Source organism: Podarcis erhardii, assembly GCF_964252035.2.
Source record: "Podarcis erhardii genome assembly, chromosome: 3".
Lineage (NCBI taxonomy): Eukaryota > Metazoa > Chordata > Lepidosauria > Squamata > Lacertidae > Podarcis > Podarcis erhardii.
The window spans coordinates 13,929,314-13,952,104 of NC_138507.1; the positions used below are offsets into that span (position 1 = coordinate 13,929,314).

Consider the following 22,791-nt stretch of genomic DNA (forward strand, 5'->3'; position numbering starts at 1 on the left):
ATGGGAAAAGCTTTCCAATTGTATTTGGACTGTAGGGGCTTACACCTCGGGTAAGTATCTGTTAAGCTAAGCAAACTATCAATATGCATAAGAAATTCAGGAACTAAACCACAGTGGTACCTTGGTTCTCAAACTTAATCCGTTCCAGAAGTCTGTTCCAAAACCAAAGTGTTCCAAAACCAAGGTGCGCTTTCCCACAGAAAGTAATGCAAAACGGATTAATCCGCTCCAGACTTTTAAAAACAACCCCTAAAACAGCAGTTTAACATGAATTTCACTATCTGACAAGACTATCTAACAAAAAGCAAAAGCAAATCAATAATCAATGTACTGTACTATAAAATAAATAAGACAGTATTGTATATGATAAAAATTAAAATTAATTGTTTTTCTTACATGCACTGATGATAGTCATTGTTTGGATGTGGGGCTTTTATCCATTTCCGCAGTCACACAATCAATCAATCAGTAGCTGAACTGGGTTCCGCACAGTCACAAAAACAAATGAACCGAAAAAGCCTCAAAAACAAAAAAGCAAAATAAATAGCAAAAACAAAAGCGCCAAATACAGTGGTACCTTGGTTCTCAAACTTAATTTGCTCCAGACGTCCGTTTGACTCTCAAAATGTTTGAAAACCAAGGCGCAGCTTCTGATTGGTGCAGGAGCCTCAGAAACAATAGCCAACAGCTCCACATAAATGTCATGTGTGCCATCTCTGTCTCTGGCCATTTCTGTGTCTGTCATTTTTTTGCTCCACCCATCTGCACATGTCTATTGCGTCTTCATTGCCATTCCTGGTTGTTTTTCCTCTTCATATTCTGGTGGGTTCCCGGGATGCTCCCCCAATCTCTACCTACCCCTCCCTTCCAAGTCAATCTTCCTGTTGACAGCCAGATTGCAGCACAACTACAGTGGTACCTCGGGTTACAGACGCTTCAGGTTACAGACTCCGCTAACCCAGAAATAGTACCTCGGGTACTCGGGTTAAGAACTTTGCTTCAGGATGAGAACAGAAATTGCGTGGCAGCAGTGCAGCGGGAGGCCCCATTAAGTAAAGTGGTACCTCAGGTTAAGAACAGTTTCAGGTTAAGAACAGACCTTTGGAACGAATTAAGTTCTTAACCTGAGGTACCACTGTATTTCTGAAGTGGAGGAGACACTGAAAATACATTCATGTGGAATACAGTTTTGACAATCTGAGTCTCCGATATAACGCTTGATGGCTTATTTAAGGTTTGTTTGGTTTGTCATGTCTGCGAGATAGCGGTTATGTCAACATCCAGGCAATTGCCTCTTGTTCAGATTTAATTAACAGATGCATCTCAGTGAGAAGAGTCCTCTCTCCCACAGTGGTGATGCGTCATCGAGGAAAAGCGATTTCATAAACTGAAATCCTCTCACTGTCAAGGGGCCCAGGTTTCGGAGGAGTTCCCTGATGCCAAGTTCATCCTATCAACTAAAGTACGGAAAGAAGGAGGGCACAAGGAGAAGGGGACAACAGAGGACGAGATGGTTGGACAGTGTTCTCAAAGCTACCAGCATGAGTTTGACCAAACGGCGGGAGACAGTGGAAGACAGAAGTGCCTGGCGTGCTCTGGTCCATGGGGTCACGAAGAGTTGGACACGACTAAATGACTAAACAACAACAACAAAGTAGTTTAGATGCTCTCTGAAAGCTGGGTCAGCCTTAACCGCTGTAAATTATGACTGATGGACTTCAGTCCTTATAGAAGACAGGTGTCAGTTCAAGGACTCAGCTCCCCCCCCCCCTTCCCACACTTTGGCAGTAGATAAGTAGAACAAAGCGAAAGGAGTCTCTTACCAGTTAGAAATTTTAATGATCACAGCGAGAGAACAAAGAATCCATTCCAAGGGATGAAGGTGCTCCCAATTAAGGGTTCCACCCACTTCCCCCCTAGTCATCCATGTCACTTCTTCGTCTGGCAACCTGATCTTGCAACCTCTGTGCTTTCTGTGCTGCCACCTTATCTGCTCTCCTTGACCTTGGGCTGAGCAGATGGGTGCTTTCCAGCGAAAGTGCGTCTGTTAACTCTCTGCCCCAGTTCTTCTTCTCCTAGCTGTTCACCACCCAGTTCTTCCCAACTTCTGTCTTCTGAACTATGTCCCTTTGCAAGCCACTGTTCCAAATCTATACTGTCCCCCTGCTCCTGGGAAGATTCAGGATCCTGATCAGCAGCAGGGGGGAGGGGGAGGGGGAGGCTCCCACCATTCCTCATCTGTGCAGCCCTCCTCAGCACAGTCCCTGACAACAGGTGTGCTTCATCAGTTTATGCCAATAGTGAAATTTCACCGTTAGGAATTTATGGGACCTCCCATGGTGTGACATAGAAAAAAGAAGGGTGTCCTTGCTGCTTTTCCTCAGAAGCTCTTCCTCAGTGGGGAACATTTTGTGCTGTACAACATCCATGATCAGAAAGCATTATGGCATTATGGAAACCAGCTTTGCAAGCATGGCAATGATGCTCAAGGAATATGTTCAGCTTGTATTCCAATGTGAATGGACCTGTTCCATACCTCCTTTTTCAATACACATTTTCACATGGATTTGAGAGTTTCTAAAAATCTGCACAATAACATGGAATGGGGTGTGTGGAACAGACTTTAAAATGTGCGATTGACATGGACTGGAAGAAGACTGGGGAAACTCAGTCAGATGGGTGGGGTATAAATTAGTATTAGTATTAGTATTATTACTTAATAAGTTATCAAGCACCATTACTTTATCCTTTCCTGAGGGCATAGGGGGTAACAGAGAAAGCCATGTCCCCATATTTCTTCTTTCAGTGAAGACAACTTTCATGCAGGACAAAGACTCAACCCACAGTCCAACCATTTCTACTCAAGTTTTGAAGCTTGGGGAACGGGAACAGCTGGGGCTTTGTGGTACATTCTGTTCCTTATAAATTGCTGTTTTAATTCTGTCACCAACTTTGGATAAAGTTCTGACCATCTGAAGTAAAACGTTGTTTGTGAGATCTTTCCTTGCAGTCACTTTGCATCAGATTAGCAGCTCCACGGAGGCTGACTTGGTGTCTTTAGAAAACAGAAATGAATCAGTTCTTCTTCGTGATTGCACCAAGGAAGCAAACATTTGGGTTCCTATTGAAGAGGGTGACTAATACCCCAGAAATAGAACAACATCACCTTGGGAACAATCTATGACTGTTCTCTAGCTCATAAGAATTGCCTGGCACAGTTAAATGATTTGACGGTGAGAGCAGTAATCTAAGAGGGTTCTTTGAAATTACCTGGCACTGACGCACGGATATAATCCAGAAGAGAATTGTTTGTGTGAGGCCACTAATCTAATGTTGCTTTTCAAAATGATCATCATAGCATGCAAATGTCCAGAGTGAAACCTGTTTGATTTCGCTTCACTGAATTTATTCCTCTTTCTCTCTTTCTTTCTTTCTTTCTTTCTTTCTTTCTTTCTTTCTTTCTGTGTTCTAGGCTTGCTGACAGGACCAAGGAAATTTGCTTGACGCAGAGGGCCAGCCCACACACCCACAGCCAAAATGGCCGAAGATGCTGACATGCGCAACGAGTTGGAAGAAATGCAGCAGCGTGCTGACCAGATGACCGATGAGGTGAGGAAAATGTGGCTGGAATGATAAGCAGGGGGGGGGGGAACCACAGCCTCCTCCTGCAGCCTGTTGTCTGCAGGCTAAGATCCTCACCCAGATAAATGTAGACTTTTTCTGTTGCTTCCTGCTTTCTCAGCTCCGTCATTTTGATGTTCTGAACTCAGAAGTGAGAAAGCTGCTGCTAGACCTTCCACCATCCTTAGCCGTTGGCAGGGGCGGAGGAAGGGGTGTGTGGTTCGTACGGACCACCGCAGGTGTCACTCCTGAGGGGGTGACAAAATGCCAGGCGGCACTCACCATGGGGCCTGCAGCGCGCCCAAGCAATGCATCTCTCCTGGGAGAGACGCTGTGGTTTGGGCGCACGCAGGCTCCATGCTGCCCAAATGGTTCGCCCGCTGCCTCCCCCATCCCAGCAGTAGGGCGGCTGAGTGGGAGGAGGCAGGCAGACTCCGGAGGCCCCATGGTGTGCCCCACCCCTATGGGCAGCTCGCCCTAGGCGCCCAAGTGGCTTCCTCCGCCCCTGGCCGTTGGCCATGCTGGCTGAGACTGATGGGAGCTGGAGTCCAAGAGCAAGCAGAGAGCTGTGGCTTCTCCACCAACTAAAGAAGCAAGAGTTTGAACCCAGGGCCTTCTGCATGAAAAACCAGGTGCTCTACTAATGAGCTGTGGCCCTTCTCATGAAAGAATGCAGAAGAGTAATTCCAGAGGGGTCAAAATATTGTCCAACAACAAGGCCTCTCCCAGATTCTGCTGTTGACTTTGTGAAGTCTTCATGTAGGAAGGGAGAATGCCTCTGGTGACTTAATTTTTTAAGTGTCTTCTGTTTGTTTAATACATACCAGAAAGTGCAAATTGAGTCATTTTCCTGTGCCTTTCATTGATGCACCTCGGCAAGCAAAGAAGAACCTGTGGCCCTCTAGAAGTGGTTGGACTTCAGTTCCCATCAGCCCCAACCAGTATAGCCAGTGACCAGGGATGGTGGGAATTGTAGTCCACCAATATCTGGAGAACTATAGGTTCCTCTTCTCTGTTCTAGGCTTTACAACCAACAAACAAGCTAGGGCATTTAGCTAGGTACAGATCTAACAAGCTTCTTTGGGCAGCCTCTTTGAGCAGTATATTGGGTGGGGAAAGGTGGCATAAATTATCTAAATAAGCAACCACACATGTACTGCTCATTGAAGGTATATTGCTCCTGGTGGGGTTTAGTCCATGATATGCCGCCATCACAAAGAACTCTAGAATGAAGCTTCTCCCCCATTGGTGATACATTTATCACCAATGCTTCTCCCAACTAACCTGCAAATTTTTGGTTGTAAGTTTCTCATGACTTCCTCTACTTAGAACCTGGGCAAGAACCTTGTCCTTTTCAGACACCCAACCTGAAGAAGCCATAGCCTGTTGTAGTATAGTTGGAAAACAATCAGAAGAGTTAGTGTGGTATAGTGTTCGACTAGGACTAGCAGGACCCAGATTCAAACCCCTGCTTCACGAAGCTCACTGGCTAATTGTGGGCCAATCACTATCTCTTAGCCCAGCCTATGTCACAGGGTTGTTGGGAAAATAAAGTGAGAGGGGAAAGAGAACCATGTAAATAAATTAAAACAAGACAGATGTCATCATTTTTTTTATTTGACGTATTTATGCTCTGCATGTTTCTGAGCTGAAACGGTTTAGCAATTCTAACTCTCTTCCTCTGTTTTTTCCCCCATTTCCTTCTCAGTCACTCGAAAGCACTCGCCGTATGCTGCAGCTTGTTGAAGAGGTAAGGAATCCACGGCTTAACTTCAGTGTTTTCTCAGGAATGCTGAATGGTTTGCAGGAGTTGACCCATCTCAAAGCCCATGATGCAAATGATGGCGAAGGTCACACTCACTGGCTCCTGGAGATTGTCCCATCTATGGAATGACCTCTCTAAACGCAGTGGTTTGTTTTTCTTTCAAAGCACTTCTACAGTTTTGGGTGAATGCACATGCTCATCCAGCATACATTAAGCCAGGTGGTGGTTCCCCCTCCATGCTCATTGTCAGGAACGTGACCCCCCAAAGCGCAGCGGAAGAGTCAGCCTAAGAAACTAAGCTAAGCGAGCAAGAGGCCAACTCTGCAGATGAGAGCTGGCTGTCAGAGTCTAGAAAGGGCAGCCCAGCCCCCCTCCTTCTCAGGAAAGATGTTATCTCACAAGGAGAGGGAGAGTTAGAAGGTGGCCAGAGCATTGCCAGGCAGCCAGCAGATAAGCCAGTGTCTGATGCTGTGTCTTCTGGGAGTGGGGAGGAGGCAGGCCAGCCATTTAGTCTCTGTACTAGGAGACTGGAGAAGCTCAGAAACAACAGAAGGGAAGGAGAAGAAAGGTGGGATTTTGGCGTCCTTCCTGTTGGAGGAGGGACGATGATTCAAACCGTTCAGCTACTGTTAATGCAAGCTGGCAGGGGCCGTGCTCTGGATATTTATCTTGTAAATAAACATACATAAAAGTGAGGGAGAGTCATTGCTGCTTATCAGACAGCTTGCCTGCCAGAGATCGTTATACTCATAGGCACATAGTTTTCTGGTAACATGAAGGACAATGCCATACAACGGAAAGCTTCCAGAAGCTGCTTTTTGGTAGTGTGGCAGAAAAATACATAATACCAGAAATGTTGTATTACTGCTGTCCTGTTAAGATGGATAGAGCCAACAACTTTCAATTTGACATGAGTATGAATCCGTCAGATTGGCAGGTATCAAAGTTGGCTTTCTCTGTGGTGAGTCATGAATTCAGAGCTCTTTTTGTCCATGCTGTCACTTCTGGATGGAGGTGGTAGCTCTCATTGCACCTTCCCTTTCAAATGCAATGCTGTCCAGAGTAAATGCAACCCAAGCCTGCAAGTGCACTCCAGATTGTGCATAAAATAGGCTCCAGCACTACTGCTCATCAACTGATAGGCAATAGAGCTGGATTTGGTGGTCACATACCCCATGCCTGGGCTGGGCATGGTGTTTTGAAGTCCTGAGTTTGGGACTTCCAAACTCCTAATTGCTTGGCGACAAGGTGGGCATTCCTGCCCCCTTTCAAATTTGGGCCACAAGACTAGACCCTGGCCTGCATGGAGCCCAAAAGGTTCATGACCCCTGAGCTACTCTGCCCACCAGCAGCTCTCAGATGAGGATCATGCCCGTCAGCTGCTTTCTGATCTTTCTTACTGGAGATGCCATTGACTGAGCCCAGATACCGGCTGAGTGCAAACTATTTGCTCTAGTGCTGAGCCTTTCCCCTGTTGATGGTGATGTCTTAGCTGTGATCGTGCAGCAAATTTATAACAGGGCACTGGGGCAGAACGAAGGCCTTTTGCAAAGGGGAAGAAGGCAAATTTCACATACAGGTCAGTGTCACCATTTTTGGAGCAGACATCCTCTCCTATTGAAACATTTGACCTCTGGGCCAAGTCTGGAGGAGAAAAACATGAAAGAAAAGGCCAGTTCTCATGATAAATCAGCTTGGCATTTAAGCATGCTACTTTCAGAAAAGAACAGCTATGCAGGGAAATGTCATGAACTACTGGTGTTAGAGATGGGCTTAATTTTTGTGCTGTTCTATTTTTCATTTTTGCAGTGATAACGATTGGGAGGGTAGGGGAAGCATGTATAAAATCTTCTCCCAAAGATCAGGACTGTCCTAGCATAAAGCTGCAGTCCTGAGCACATTTACTTAAGAGAGTAAGCTCACTGGCCACTGGGAGGGCCATAGCTCAGGAATCTGCATGCATCAACATTGAATGCAGAAGATGCCTGCTTCGAACCCTGGTGCCTCTAGGTGGGGCTGTTAGTATTCCCTGCCTGAAACCACGGAGAGCCACTTCCATTCGGTGTAGACAATACTAAGCTAGATTGAGTCATTACTCTGATTAGCTTCAGACTTTAGATTAGCTTCAACCAGAGTCAGGGCCTTTTCAACACTGGCTCCGGCCTGGTGGAACGCTCTGTCTCATGAGACCAGGGCCCTGCAGGATCTGATTTCTTTCCGCAGGGCCTGTAAGACAGAGTTGTTCCACCTGGCCTTTGGCTTGGAGCCAATTTGATTCCCTCCCCCTCTTTCTTTTTCTTTCCTCCTCCTGTGATGAGGCTGCATTTTAATATTTTAATGTTTCAATATTTTAATGTTGTATTTTAATCTTGTTTTTAAGTTGTATTCATTAAACTTGTTTTTATTATTGCTTGTTAGCCGCCCCGAGCCCAGCCTTGGCTGTGGAGGGCAGGGTATAAATAATAATAATAATAATAATAATAATAATAATAATAATAATAATAATAATAATTAGTGTAAGAAATCTTCCTATATGCCTAATTAATGCTGCACATCACCTTTTCCTCTGAAGTCATGACTCTCTTGAAACACACACACAAATGCACACATTATGGCAAAGATTTTTTCCCTTGTTCGCATGCCCCAGTGGAAATGAAAAGGTTTCTTTATGATGGGGGAAGGTTCTCTAAAAAAGGGCTCCATTTTTTTGCAGGAGTCAAGAAATGAGCAGGAGTGGGTGGCTTCTTGGGGGAGATGGTTGCCTTCCAAGTGATTACCTTTCCATATTTTAATGGGCCATTGGGCTATACCAGCCTTTAACCTGGTGCCCTTCAGATCTTTTGGGCTACATCTCCAAAACGTAGTAGCCCAAACCATGTGGAGAGCACCTAGGTGGTTAAGGCTGGGCTACAGTGTGGTGTCAACACACGCAAATGGTAAATAAGGAGCTCCTTGTACAGCTGGGAGGCGCAGGACTGAGAAAATAAATTGTAACTCATGCCTAAGAAATGGTTCTGCAGCCATTCTTGTGTCCTTAGGCAACTGACACATCCTTTTAGTGTCTTCTAACTGCTGGCAATGTCAGGATGTCCTAGTAGTTTAATGTCTCTCCTACCTCAATCAAAACAAGGTTGCTACCCCAGAGTAAATGGAATAAAATGTGTTTAATTGCCTGCTTTTAGACTGTGTACTCTGTTCCTCCAGCAGACATGATATGTTCCCTTTCGATCTTGAGGAGTGCTTATGGGAGATGCTAACATACAAGTGTTTGGAGTGGTTTCTCACACACAATCTCTTGCTGCACATCCCATCCTGTTCAGGGGGGTCTCCTGACCCCCAGGAGAGGCTTTTCATTTCCATGAGCAGGTGGGAACAAGGGATGGACAAGTCCTCTTCTACCATCCCCTTCCATGAGCTCTTCTTAGCAGGGCTGGCCCACCCATGAGGCAGAGGGAAGCAGCTGCCTTGGGCGGCCAAAACTCCCAAGGTGTTACCTCTGTGGGTGCCCACTGTCCCCCTGCCTCCACCGGTGGCAGAGAAGCAGTGCCACCACCAACACTGATTCCCAGTGAGATCTTGCAAGACCTTGCCAGAACCTACAGTAGGTGCCGCCACTTTGCTTCTTAGGATTCAAGCCTTTCCCTTTGCTTAGACAACTTTTGACCCACCAAGCTGAAACCATAACATCTCAGAGAGAGAATATTCTCATAACTTTTCCGAGAGCTCCCCTGTCCCCCCAGCCTCTTCACTTTTGGGGAAACTCTGCCTCCCTCAAAAGAGACTGTTCAGTGAAATCCTCCACTCCCTATCCCTGTTTGACTCAGCATGGGTATTTGTGAGGGCCATTCTCCATCAAACTATGTGTGGCATTCACTAACCAAGGTTCAGATTCTGTTTCCGGTTCTCACTCAAGCAGAGACTATTCTTTGTCTTGTCCACATTCCTGCCTCTGCCTTCCTTCACCTTAATCTTGATTTCTGGTTTTTTAATATTGTATTTATTTACCCTTATTGTGACACGAGTGGCGCTGTGGTCTAAACCACTAAGCCTCTTGGGCTTGCCGATTGGAAGGTCGGCGGTTTGAATCCACTCGATGGGGTGAGCTCCTGTTGTTCTGTCCCAGCTTCTGCCAAGCTAGCAGTTCGAAATCACACCAGTACAAGTAGATAAATAGGTACCGCTGAGGTGGGAAGGTAAACAGCATTTCCATGCGCTCTGGTTTCCATCAGGTGTCACATTGCACCAGAAGCAGTTCAGTCATGCTGGCCACATGACCCAGAAAGCTGTCTGTGGACAAACGCCGGCTCCCTCGGCCTCAAAGCAAGATGAGCGCACAACCCCATAGCGCACAACCACATAGTTGCCTTTGACTGGACTTAACTGTCCAGGGGTCCTTTACCTTTTTTTACCTGTAGAATATCACCCACTGACTCCATGACAAAATTGCTGCTCCCATCAACAATAGCATCATTACACGAGTTATGAGTAATCAAAGATTTGATCCTGTGCTCCGACAGGTTAGACTAATTGAGTTCAATGGAAATTTGACTGGACTTAACTGTCCAGGGTCCTTTAACTTTCACTTTTTTTTACCTTATTTACCCTTAGTATTAGCCACATATGCATACAGAAGTAATAATAATAATAATAATAATAATAATAATAATAATAATAATATTTATACCCTGCCCATCTGGCTGAGTTTCCCCAGCCACTCTGGGCATTTCCCAACAGAATATCAAAAACATAAAGCAAGGCCTCATGTCGGTGGTAGGTGGCAGAGGGGGGAAATGGTGGAGCAATGAATGAAAACTAACTTGGTGGGTGTGCTTACGCATCACAATTCTCTGTCCTTCACCCAGGCAAGCAAAAGGCGCTGCCGAAATTTAATAATACATTGCAGCCAGGCAAAAACACCCAGGGTGGAAAGCAGTGCCAATGAGGGGTGCGGTCTAGATAGACTGGGTGTGGCCTGGAGCAGAACCAGACAAAGAACCCTTGAAGGCCACATTCTGAAGTTCTCCTCACATGAAGTTCTGCCTCACATGAACACCCTACCAGATAGTCATGCCCTGTAGGAGAAGGGAGACGATGTGATCTTATTACCCCATCATTTGTAGGAGAGACTAGAGGAGAATATTGTCCAAATGAGGCCTAGGTCCACAACACTATTAGTCCAAGGGTTGCACATATTTGATATAAACCATTTCTTAGCTGTTTTGCCCACCTTGGTGTTAACAGTTCTGTTCCCATTGCAGAAGGAAGAGGATCAGAGCTGCCGCCATTTTGTTTTCTATCCTAGGGTGCATTTTGAATTTTCGGAAGTTCAGGGTAGCTACCGCCATAAAATATGGCAGCCACTCTGAACTGGTCTTTGACTATAATAATAAATTATTATTATTATTATTATTATTATTATTATTATTATTATTATTATGGCAGCCACTGGCAGAGGAAGAGGAGTGCGGGGGGAGCACACTGCCCCCGGTAGTGCGATCCCGGTGAGGTGCCATCGCGGCTCCCCACCCCCCACCCATGCTGGGCACCACGCCCCCAGGATGTGTTCCACGCCCCCAGGACACGCAGCATCCCTGCCCCCGCCTGCTCTCCACCCCCACCCCCACCCAGTGCTGGAGCATGAAGCTCCGCCACTGATGGCAGCTACAGAAAAATACAACCTTTGACAGAATGGGTGAATTGTTCCTCCAACAGCTCATTTGATTGGAGAGGTGCAGTCTAGACAAAGGGCAGTGGCTATTCCATGCAGCTATTCCATGCAGCTCTTATTTTTAAAATCTGAGCTACCAGGGGAAACTCCCCTGTTTCTTTTCTTCTTTTTTAAAAAATGTCTTGCAATAAAGCTAAAGGTGATTTATTCAAAAGCAGACCCCAAGGCTTAAAAATGCTGCTTGGGGGCTAGAGAGGCATTGGAGATTAACAAAGTACACCTATGTATGTATAATCAGAAGTAAGAATAATTGAGTTCAATGGAAATTACTCCCAGACAAACAAATGAAAAAACAAAGAGAGGAAATGGACCATTTCACCTTGAATTATGGGGTCCATTTTACAAATTTTAAATCACTGTTTCTCCCCAGCCCCAAAATTTGGTTCACACATCCAGTTTTTTTAAGACGAGCCTCGCTTTTCCTTTTGCTCCTTCTCAAACTGTCAAGTATTGCAATGAATACTAATGCAGTAGAGAATCTTCCATTTATTTCATAGTGTTAATGGATGTGATTGAGGAATTAGATTCACTTAGCATTTAAAGCTGAACCTACCTGATTCACATTCCCCCAAAACAAGATGCAAACCGAAACACAGCAATCCCTCAAAATTCACATTTTTCTGAATTTTGTAATGGAGTTCTCCAGCAGAGCAATGTGTTCAAATACGCATATGCCAAGGTAAAATATGCATTAAAATGCATATATTAGTGACAATAACATGCGGAAATGCATTATATTAGGGAAAATAGAAATCCTGAAGAAAAAATGTCTATATTAGGCGAAATTGCATTTGAAAATCTGTATATTGGGATAAATTTTCACAAAAATGCTGATGACTTCTTTTTTACAAACATTGTAAGCAAATGTAGAAATGTGGAGAAGTAAATTTAAGACTGGAAAAATGAGAAACTAAATGAAACCAACTGACAGCTTCATCATCTCTCATGTGATGGGTTCCTGTTGATTCCCTTATCCCTTGCCATTCCTTTCACTGTTGATCTTTGAGCTTCTAATTTTTTTCCAGATCTAGGGTTGCTTGTTCTCCCACTAATTTCTTTCTTTCTCTATCTCTGTCTCTTCGTTTCATCCTCTTATTCTTACTGGAATGTAGAGCAAAGATGCTGGTATCAGGACCTTGGTTATGTTGGATGAGCAAGGAGGTAAGTTCAGATCATTTACATCATCATCATAATTATTTTATTATTTGTGCCCCGCCCATCTGACTGGGTTACCCCAGCCACTCTGAGCAGCTTCCAACAAAGATTAGAAGTCAAAAGCATCTTTTTAATGAAGTGAATGATTAACTGTAGATATCTTTTAAAGGTATCAGTAACGCATGCATGTACGAACCTGGTTACCAGTGACAGAAAGCTGAAAAAGTCTTTTCCCAGCATTCATCGGAATCAACAGGAATTCCTGAACCCAACATTTCCAAAATAACCCCACTGCTTTTTAGAGTGTGTGGTTTGAAGACTGCAGCCTTTCAATTTTGCCCATGCTTATCTACACAAAGTATCTGTAAGCCAAAGCTCTATAAGTCCGCAGTGCGCCTACAGAATTCTGCACAACCTGACGTTGCCCCATCATCTTTGAAGTAAACAAACATAAGCCTTTGCACACATGGAACATGGACAACATTGAACAGAATGGGGTACATCCACCTTGCTGTTGGCTCACTAGAGCTCTCTCCAGAGTAGTTAAAGCGAGGCAAGGGTGCTTAGTAGTTCATAATCAGTTTGACTGATGGAAGCTCCATTTCACTCCTAAGTACAGGTTACTTGGGGGATCAAATTCTCCAAACTCTGGATTTAAGAAGTAATCCCGATACTCAATTCCTATTGAGCATTGAGACCTAAAGGGCAAAGCTGGTTATAGAGAGCATGCAACCATATTGTTATTTAACCAAATTTGTATCACTTTTTTTTAAAAAAAGCGTTGTGCAGGTTGGATAAATGCGACTTGGGGAAAATGTGATTTGCCTATTGTGTGCAGTTGGAGCAGCTGGGCCTCTGGCTGTCTTCGGGGACCCCTCCTGTCATTTGTACCTTAGCAATGTATGCCTCGGCAGATGATCCGATTAATGAAACCGTTTGTTAACCTTGCCATGTGATCTTTTCCCAGATGACTCTGACAGCTGAAGTTACTTAGGATTGTTAGGTGTTATATAGAGGATTCTGATATGGATCATTGGAACGTGCAGATGACAAAGAGTATCACATTCCTGTGCGTGCCATACCCCTTTTCCCTGCCCGGTTTTCTTAAGGCACCTGTTTACTTTGATGCTGCGAGTAATTTGCAAGACAGAAGCCTCCTGAGTCAACTTCAGTGAAAGCGCTATATAGGAGAACAAGGGTTTATTTCTGGTATAGAAAGCAAGTGCCTTTGAGGTCATCAGTGCAGTGACGTGATGTGCTGAGTGTGTAGCCCACATGGCAAATCAGAAAGCACCTCCATGAAGCCTCTTGGTTCCCTTGCTGATATCTTGAGGAATTCAGTTGCATGTGAAGATCCCCAAAATAAAGACACAATAGACACAGAATTTAGTTTAAGGTTTTTGGCATTAATTTTGGCCACAACTTAATTGATTACAGCATGTGAGGCATTGGTTGCAGACTACATGAAGCTGCACAGTGGCAGGAACAGGACCGACACTGGGCACCACCATATGTCAGTAAGAGAAAGGGGAGCAAGAAGCTGACTTCCATCTCACAGCTCACCCCAGATGCTTCCAGGGGCTCTGGTGTGGCCCTAGCCCCTGGACAGGGTTCGGACAAAAGCAAGGAGAGCCTCTGGATTCCTTTAATGGAATTCCCTAGCAGCAGCAATGGAGGGGCAGGCACAGCCAACCACTTTCCCTCCATGAAACATTGAACCAATGCCTAACCGCCAACCTTACAAAGTTGTGACGATTTGCTACACGGTAGGCAAAAACCAAATGGCAACAGCCAATCAGCCAAATGGCAAAATTCCTACTGGGCCCCTGCTCCAAAACAGACGACCCCTACACAGGCATAGCAAGGCCAAAGAACAGCCCTAAATATAGGGTGGGAGGGTGGGTGATCCGATGCACGTCGCAGAGAAAGCTGAAAGCTCCCAGCAACGTGCAGCAACTTAAATAGCCCCTCAGTAGCCAATAGATGAGCCAACAGGCCAAATTTCTGCCCCAGCAACCGAGGGGCAACCAATGGGGTGTTGTGGCTATCCAGACGGTCACACCCCACAACAGGGAGGCAGTTTAAGTGATCTCACCGCAACACATGCCCTCCATGATGGAGGACACGATCCGCCATTAGAAGGGTTGTTAAGCACATTTAAAGGGTGTGTTTTCGTGAGACGTTTTGGCATGTCCCATGTATCTAATTCTGCTCCAGGTGAAAAAAAAATCCAGTTTCAGTTCTATATGCTTTGGTTGCCTATCAATGGTTAGTAAAACCAAGCCCAAAATGATAAGACTACACTAGTGGCCAAAATTGTGGAAACCTTTTGGGAAAAGTGTAATTCTGAGGTTTGATGGCTCACAATACCATTTTGTTTTAGAGTAATGCCATAAAATTATATATCAATGGAAAGATAATTTAATGAAGAATGTAATGCAACAAAGTTTGTTCAATTATCTGTATTCTATCAAAAGTTATAGCCAAATAACTAGAAAAAGTACAGCTTGCTTAGGTAGATATGCAGTAGCTTTCCTTCATGTGAATGTAGCCAATGAGCATGAGTGTTTAGAGAGCCAATCAGGTGATATGAGCCATCAAACCTCGGAAATGCACTTTTTCCAAAAGGTTTCCACAATTTTGGCCACTAGTGTAGCTGTGCTAGAGAGAGCATAATATGCAGTTCTGTCCTAAACACATTTACTCAGAAGTAAGTCCCACTAATCAATAGATTTTATCCCGTAAAAAGTGTGTTCGGTACTGCAGCCATAGGTTCCCATTCCAAAAACATATAATTCAGTCACTGTGGCTATGTTACATTGAGTTATATTAGGGGTCAAAACTGGATTAAGTCCAAGCGCTTTAGGTTAATTGGAGTTTACTAGGTCTTAACTTGCAGCAGGTCTTGGTTTTGCTGAATTCTGGGACACACTTTCAGTCCTAGGCTCATCCCCACAACATACAAAGTAAACAACAAAAGGCCTCTGAGCATGTACAGAGAGCTTAGCCTTCGTAATTGAATAATGTTAAAGTGTGCATGCAGCAAGTGATTAAGGACATGGAAGTCATGCAGGAGAGTTTCCAGGCATGCATGAGCCACTGCACCTTTCTGTGCGGCAAAATTAATTGTCTGTTGCATCAGGCATTCTTCCTGCGCATTCTCTCTACTCCTGGCAATTGTCCCTTAGCTGGCTGCTCAAGTCTTGAAATAGAAACAGGCAGCTGCTGCTTCTACTCCAAAGCCACCTGAACATTGCCCTACACTGAGGTCATCCTCCTGCAGCTAACTAAGCTGGCATCCTGGAAGATTTGCACGGGCAGAGCAATGTAAAGCTGCCCTCATGGCAAGCAAACTCTGCCCTTATGTACCTGACTCTTCCTCTCTTGTTCTCTCACCTATTTATTCCACAAGCTCACTCAAAGCAGGACCCTGAAACTTAGATTTTATTTGATTTTACTCATTATATTTCTACGCTGCTTTTCATTCGTGTGAATTGCAAAGTGGCTTGCAAGCAAGCAATAACTGTAACATAATAGAACATCGGAAATGCAATGTAAATCATATAGAACGATTGACAAATCGTCAATAAAACAATTGCAATCTGTCCCAATCATGCTATTGGCAAAACACCTAAAAAATAAGCTAAACAACACAATTACAACAAAATTCTTATTACAGTCGTACCTTGGAAGTCGAACAGAATCCATTATGGAAGTCCATTCGACTTCCAAAACGTTCAGAAACTAAAGTGCGGCTTCTGATTGGCTGCAGGAAACTCCTGCAGCCAATCAGAAGCCATCGAAGCCCCATTGGACGTTGGGCTTCTAAAAGAACATTCAAAAACCAGAACACTCACTTCCGGGTCTTGATGGTTCAGGAGCCAATTTGTTTGTGAGCCAAGGCATTTGAGATCCAAGGTATGACAGCATAGGATTCACAAAGTACTATTTTCCCCTCTCCCACAAACCAGTCTACCAGTGCTCATTGTACAGAGGAGGACTTTGTAAAAGCTCAAGGGCCTTGATTTCCTCCGCTATGAACATGGATGGAATTTTCTCTTTATGTTCTCATGTCTTCCTCTGTTCCATGGATAGTTAAGGCCTCCAGACTCAAACTCTCATAATCACTAACAACTGGCTGTGTGGTTTGGGGCTGATATGAGCTGTGCATCCTAGTTCAGGAGTAGACAATATGGTGCCCTGCAGAGTACCACTCCCATCAACACCAGCCAGCACGGCCAGTGATCAGGAGTGATGGCAGTTGTTATCCAGAACATCTGGGGATCACCGCATGGGCTACCCCCGTCCTAGTTTATGTAGCCTAGACCAGCAGGTACTCTACATGCATAAGACCCTATGTTCAATCTTGCTTAGGAATGAGGGAGGAATTTGGTTCCGTAAGGCTATTGATGGAAATCTATCCAATTAATGCTTTCCGAAACAGTATGCAAACCATTCTTTTCTCTCTCTCTTCTATTTAACTTCAGGAGCCAGCCTTGTATTTGTTGTTTGTGAATCAATTTCTTCTTTTCTTCTACTAATCTGTCGAAACATGCATCTATATTTTCGTTCCAATCTAGAAAATGAGAATACAACTTGCTTCAGGATTCTAATATTTCATTTCTTTTCCCTGAGTAGCTGCGATGATTTTTCCTCCTTGGATTAAAACGTTTCTTTCCTATAACTGGCTACCACACTGTGTTTGAAAGCTGGGCTCTGAATCAGATTGGTCTCTTAAGGAGAACCAACTTGGGATAGGCCAGTAAAGTGATTTGGTCTACACTGGTGTTGAAACAATTGACTAAGAGGGTGGTGTCTGACCAAGTTTTACTCAGTAGACCCATTGAGATTCATGACCATGCCTAAGTTAGGGCCGTTTATTTCAATGGGTCTAATTTGAGTGAAACAGTTGAATACCACCTATTGTCAGTAAGGTGGCAACTCTACCCATGCTTAGATTGTGCTGCATGGTTGCTTCTGCAATCTCAGCGCATATCATTACATTGGTGTGGGTTATTTTTGCTTGTGTAGATGTAAAAGTGGCATGGAACCACTGTCTCCTGCTTGAGAAAATGGGGGGGGTGCAATTTGTGCTACCCTAAGTAAGCACCAGGCTGAGGGTGTTCATGAAAGTCATTTATTGTTTGCATGTGAACCCACTGTGATGGGCCGGATAGTTATGTTAAACTGTTATGATGAAAAAACAGGTTAACTCCACTGAAGTAAAAGGAATTACATTGGCCTAATCATGTCCTGGAAGTCATGGCAAAATGAGGTATGCAGCAAGAATAGGGAATTATGCTAGTCAAAAACAGGAAAATGCAACAGTTTGTATCCTTATGTAGTCCATCTGCTCTGAAGCTACTTTGGAGCAAATAGAAGTCCTCTCATCCACTTCTCTGGGCATCAAACTAGGTCTGCCGATTCTTGTAGTTCCTCCTACTGCAGTGGGGTTACTCCTGAAGTATAACAATGTCACTGACAGAGGAATAAGACCCATGGTCTTCTCTTCTTTAGAGATGGACCACGGCCAAAAAATCAGATCTGAAGAGCCTCAGTCTTTGAAAAAGTTTGTATCTAGACATGGATCTTAACTCAACTCCTCATATCCATTCTTAATACCATTATTAACTGTCTGCTTTCCCACCAACTCTCAAGTCAAACCAATTACATTTTCAACCACCATCAAACTCATAAGTGGAAGTACTGTAGATATTTTCCATGGAAGGCCACCATTTAAATTGTGTTGGAGTTTTTTTTGTAATTAATGTACATACATACAAGGTAATAACCCCATTTCTTTCTTTCTCTTGGATACCATTGATGTCTTAGTATCTGGATGTATAGTATTATGTTTCTGGATACTGAGGTATTTGGTAGCACCTCCACGTTTACATCTTGTTCAAATGACTAGATCTCATTTTATTTTTTATTTTCATTGTATGTGAATGTGTGTGTGCTTTACCATATTAGCAAAGGGCCTCACTCTTCAGCCTCTAGGTTTGCTTCCATCTTAGCTTCAATGCATCATTTGCAATTAATGCATTGAAATCCCCCTATCACGATTCAGTTTCTCCATCAAATCATTTGTTCATGTTCTGTTGAAGACAAACAGCTGCAACCGCGAAACAAAACAAAAGTACAATTCATTCCATACTGTCACCCCTTTGTCCTGACCAGAGCAACTCGATCGTGTCGAAGAGGGCATGAACCATATCAACCAAGACATGAAGGAGGCCGAGAAAAATTTAAAAGATTTAGGGAAATGCTGTGGGCTTTTCATATGTCCTTGTAACAAGTAGGTACTGGGTACCAGCTCTGCTCTGTAATGTCCAGTTCTTTGTCATGAGTGAATGTCTGAAGTTTTATTTTCTTTTTTGTCTTTTTTCTTTTCTTTGTCCCTTTCCATCTGCTTCATACTGTGGGGATAAAATACTTGTGTTTAATCAGAACAACTGGAGCGCATCGAAGAGGGAATGGACCAAATCAATAAGGACATGAAAGAAGCAGAAAAGAATTTGACGGACCTAGGAAAATTCTGTGGTCTTTGTGCCTGTCCATGCAACAAGTAGGTGTTGCCTGCCTGCCTGCCTGCCTGCCTGCCTGAAATTTTGAGCACCCAAGGCTGATCGCAAGCTAGCAAGCCTTGTGATGCTCATCCTTGCTTAAGGCACCTGGGCAGGATGAGCATGTGGCATGCAGAGAGAACAATTCTGGTTCCAATGCGTTCATCTCATAGCGTAGACCAGAGGTTCCCAAATTTTAGGGACCGACAAACCACTCTTGCCCTGCTTTTATGAAAATAAAAAATAAAACCCTCCAAGGTTCCTCCTCTTCTCCCCACTGTCAGCATCCAAATTCCCAAGCGCTATGGATCCAACCTTTTATTCCCAAAAGCAGTTACCTGGAAACTTGAATGTTGACACTGGGGGTTTTTGGCTTCACATCAGTCCCAGTGGAGAAGAAGTGGCAGATTGCCCTTCCCCTCCATGGATGGTCACTGGTGTGACATGGGAACGAGACGAGGTCGGGATCATGGTGGCTTCGTTAGCTATTTGAGAGCCACATGCCATCATCTCAGAGTTCACGAGTGGCTTATGGGTTTAATGTTTGGGAATCTTTGGCAAAACAGTGAGATCACCGTAGCTGCATTTAAAATCAGGCATACCACACTGAAACCTTCACTGTGGACACTTTTAAATGATGAAGATTTCAACATTTTACAGAGTGTGTACTATGTCGTAATAACCTAAGCTTCAAAAATTATGGCGCTATCTCAGAATACTGACTTTTCTCTCTCGTTCTCAAGCTTTAAAGGGAATGCTTTCTTGACCATGAGCTGTGCTCCAAAATTGCATAAAATGACCATTTGGAGCCAAAAACAATACCAACATCCTATTTAATCAGATAATCTCTCTTTGCGAGGTCTGGAGACGTGCCGTAGTTTCTTGTCTGATCCCAAGAAATGGGGAATTTTTAAATTTATTTATATATATTGGCAGGAAAACTAGACCCATTTTGCTAATTGTCGTTCCCCAATTGGATAGTGTACACCAAGCAGAAATGTTGAAATGTGCTGGGTTTGCTTGCATGTTATTGTCACAAAATGAAAATGCAGCATTAAAAAATGTGATGTCTGAACTTTGGAGGGAGGCAGTAGACATGAAAGAACAGGCTTTCTGATGGATAGCATACTTAGTATGCACTGACACTGCATGAAGGAATTACTAAAAATACAGTAATAAGTAGGCTGTCCCAAATGGTGTGTATGTCAGCGAGTGACTGTGTTCAAGTGTGTTTGTAATCTTCTGTTTCAGCATTTCATTAGTCCAGCTTTACAGTAGGATATTCCCCTACTCACCTGGGGTGAATAATAATTCCTCTGGGTGAATAAATTGCCAAACATTTCTGGGAAGGTATGTTTCTTGTTCTGATGTGCAAGGCTGGATCAGTCCTTCAAAGCAAGCAGCAAAAACCAGCCAGAGCCCTTGCAGAACTTAAAGAGAATATTGAAACAGGAGATGCCAAAATCTGCAATGGCAGTAGAAAGTTTGGATGGCTGAACTTTATGCTGGCTACCCTTTTGCATAGATAAGAGAGTCAACCAGTGGGTAAAGTTGTGTGTGTGTGTGTGTGTGTGTGTCTGTCTGTCTGTCTGTGTGTGTGTGTTGAAAGGGGGAAAGAGTCTATTGTCCTAAGCAGACCTGACAATCTAAAGGAAATTCTAATCTCAAGTGTCAATTACTGTGCTAAAAAAAGTCACCTGAACTAACAAAATCCAACTAGCATTCAGGCTGGTAGAATTGTTTGTTTACCTGTTCAGTCATGTATTATTATTATTATTATTATTATTATTATTATTATTATTATTATTTGTTAGCCACTTTATACCAAAAGAGTCTCAAAGAGATTTAACAAGACAAAACCCAAACAGATAAAATCAAGTCAAAGCCAAAAAGATGACCAACAGCATACAACACAAAATTTCTGGATTGCTTATCAAGCAACACAGCAACTTCTTCTAACAATCCCTGCTAGTATGCAGCCTGTTCATCTGTATGGTTATTAAGAAGCACACCCTAATGAGTTTTATGGGCCTTACTACCAAATATCCCTAGGATTTCAGCTGGACAGCACAACCCTAACTATATTTATTCAGAAGTAAGGCCTCTTGATTTTAATGCAACTTACTTCTAACTTAACAATGCAGTCCTAGGCATGTCTACTCATAAAGAAGACCCACTGAGTTCAATGGGATTCATTCCGGAGTTGACATTGAGGGCAATGAAACTAACACCTAGGTCAGCAAGTATATGTTTGTGCTATTAAGTCCAATGGTGGTTTATGGAACTACAGTCAAACCTTGGTTGTCAAACGTAATCCGTTCTGGAAAACCATTTGACTTCTGAAACATTCGACAACCGAAAACTGACAGCGGAAGCCTCAATAGAATAGGGAAACTCAAAACAGAAGTCATGTAGCCCGTTTGGCTTCTGAAAATCGTTCAAAAACCAGAGCAGTTACTTCCTGGTTTTCAGCTTTCAGCAGCCAAAAGAGAACCGAGGTTTGACTATAGTAAGGATTCTTCATTCAGCCCACTCAAGTCTCCAAAAGCACCCAGCTTAAAACAACTTTCTTCGTGCAATTTATAAAATAAAGCACTCATTAAAAGTGTTGTTGATTAGCACATTGTTTGAAATCTATGGCCAAATGGAAAACGTTGAACAGTGTTCAGATCATACATGCCACTATTACGAAGTAGCAATATTGGACATTTCTTACTAACGGCACCCCAAATTTTCAAATTCTCCTTTCTTCCCTCAGATAGGAGAGCTTCATATTTAAAACACAGACTTGTACATACCTCATTAATAAAAGTAATTGCCATCTTTGGTTTAAACCCCCAAGAGAGACTTCCTGAAAGGCTGATAATTCTGACAATGAGCTTCCATCACGTCCAATTTGTAATCTCGGATAGCTTTTGTTCTGAAACAACCCAAAGGAATGCCGCGCATGCTAATATTATCTGTTGCCTCCTGGTATGCCTGGATTTTAATTTCTCCGTGGCGACTCAGTCAAAGATGGCTCCTCGGTTGCCCTGTGCAATTGAATTCACAACGTGGCTCTCCAAGACATGGCTTTTCAGGGCTGAACGTTTTAAGATTTGCAACATAGCTGAAGATCCATTTTTGCCTGTGTCCCACTCGCTGCGTAGGCTGTTACTGCTAGTGCATTAACAGAATGTTTGAACCACTGGGATTAGCTGTGCTTTACGGAGAATGCTTCACTTTCTTATTCATGCCTGTAGCTGGTGCATGAAAAAAAATTATATCTAGAAGAATTTCCCTTTCTGATGCTCAACTGCTACACATGCTTGTATTATAGTTATTTATCTGTTTCTTCATTTTTCCCGCACTCATCCCACTATGGCCTAATTTTACTTTTTGTCTCTGTGGACAAAGGTTTGTACATCAACTCTGGATGTATATTCTTTCCAAGTACCGATATATTATTAAAATATCTAATCTAAATTGCCATATATGACCCCAGAAGGCAAACAAGCCAAGATTGATTTCACTGGAAATCACTGAAAAGTTTGGCGGATACAGAGGTTTATTGTGCCACACATAAAAAAGCAAGTTGGCCATGGTTTTGTGTTCAAAAGAGACCAGATCTGTGTGTCTTTTAATCTTAATCTGTCGCTGTGATGTACACACTAACCTCTGTGGTTTCTGTCTTCATGTCTGTACGGCCGTATGTTCTCTGTGTTATATGTCCAAATATCCCATGTGTCATGAAATACAGGTTTTCTAGTTGTGTTTCATTTAAAAAAAACAACAACAACAACAAAAACGCAAGCCCAAATTCTTGCTGACTTGGCAATCACAGGCGACATGATTGGAAATGAAATTTCTAAACATTGCAGTCGTTGTGGCAGCAAAACGATGAAAATGAAATCAATCCTTTTGTTCAGTTGTATGATATATCGGTATACCAGACTGTCCCGTCCCACCCCCTTGTA

General features: G+C 43.4%; 1 protein-coding gene across 2 annotated transcripts in view; it reads left to right on the plus strand.

Moving 5' to 3' along the window:
• Nucleotides 1–22,791, plus strand: part of SNAP25 (synaptosome associated protein 25) — a 75,999-nt gene that overhangs the window by 48,103 nt on the left and 5,105 nt on the right. Inside the window, exons 2-5 of one of the 2 annotated variants that reach the window (XM_081857473.1) lie at nucleotides 3,473–3,609; nucleotides 5,330–5,371; nucleotides 12,227–12,275; nucleotides 18,450–18,567. In XM_081857473.1, coding sequence (XP_081713599.1) covers nucleotides 3,538–3,609; nucleotides 5,330–5,371; nucleotides 12,227–12,275; nucleotides 18,450–18,567 — 281 coding nt within the window. In that variant the 5' untranslated portion in view covers nucleotides 3,473–3,537. Of the gene's footprint in view, nucleotides 1–3,472; nucleotides 3,610–5,329; nucleotides 5,372–12,226; nucleotides 12,276–18,449; nucleotides 18,568–18,719; nucleotides 18,838–22,791 lie in introns of both variants that reach the window. The other variant, XM_081857472.1, reaches the window with a different exon arrangement.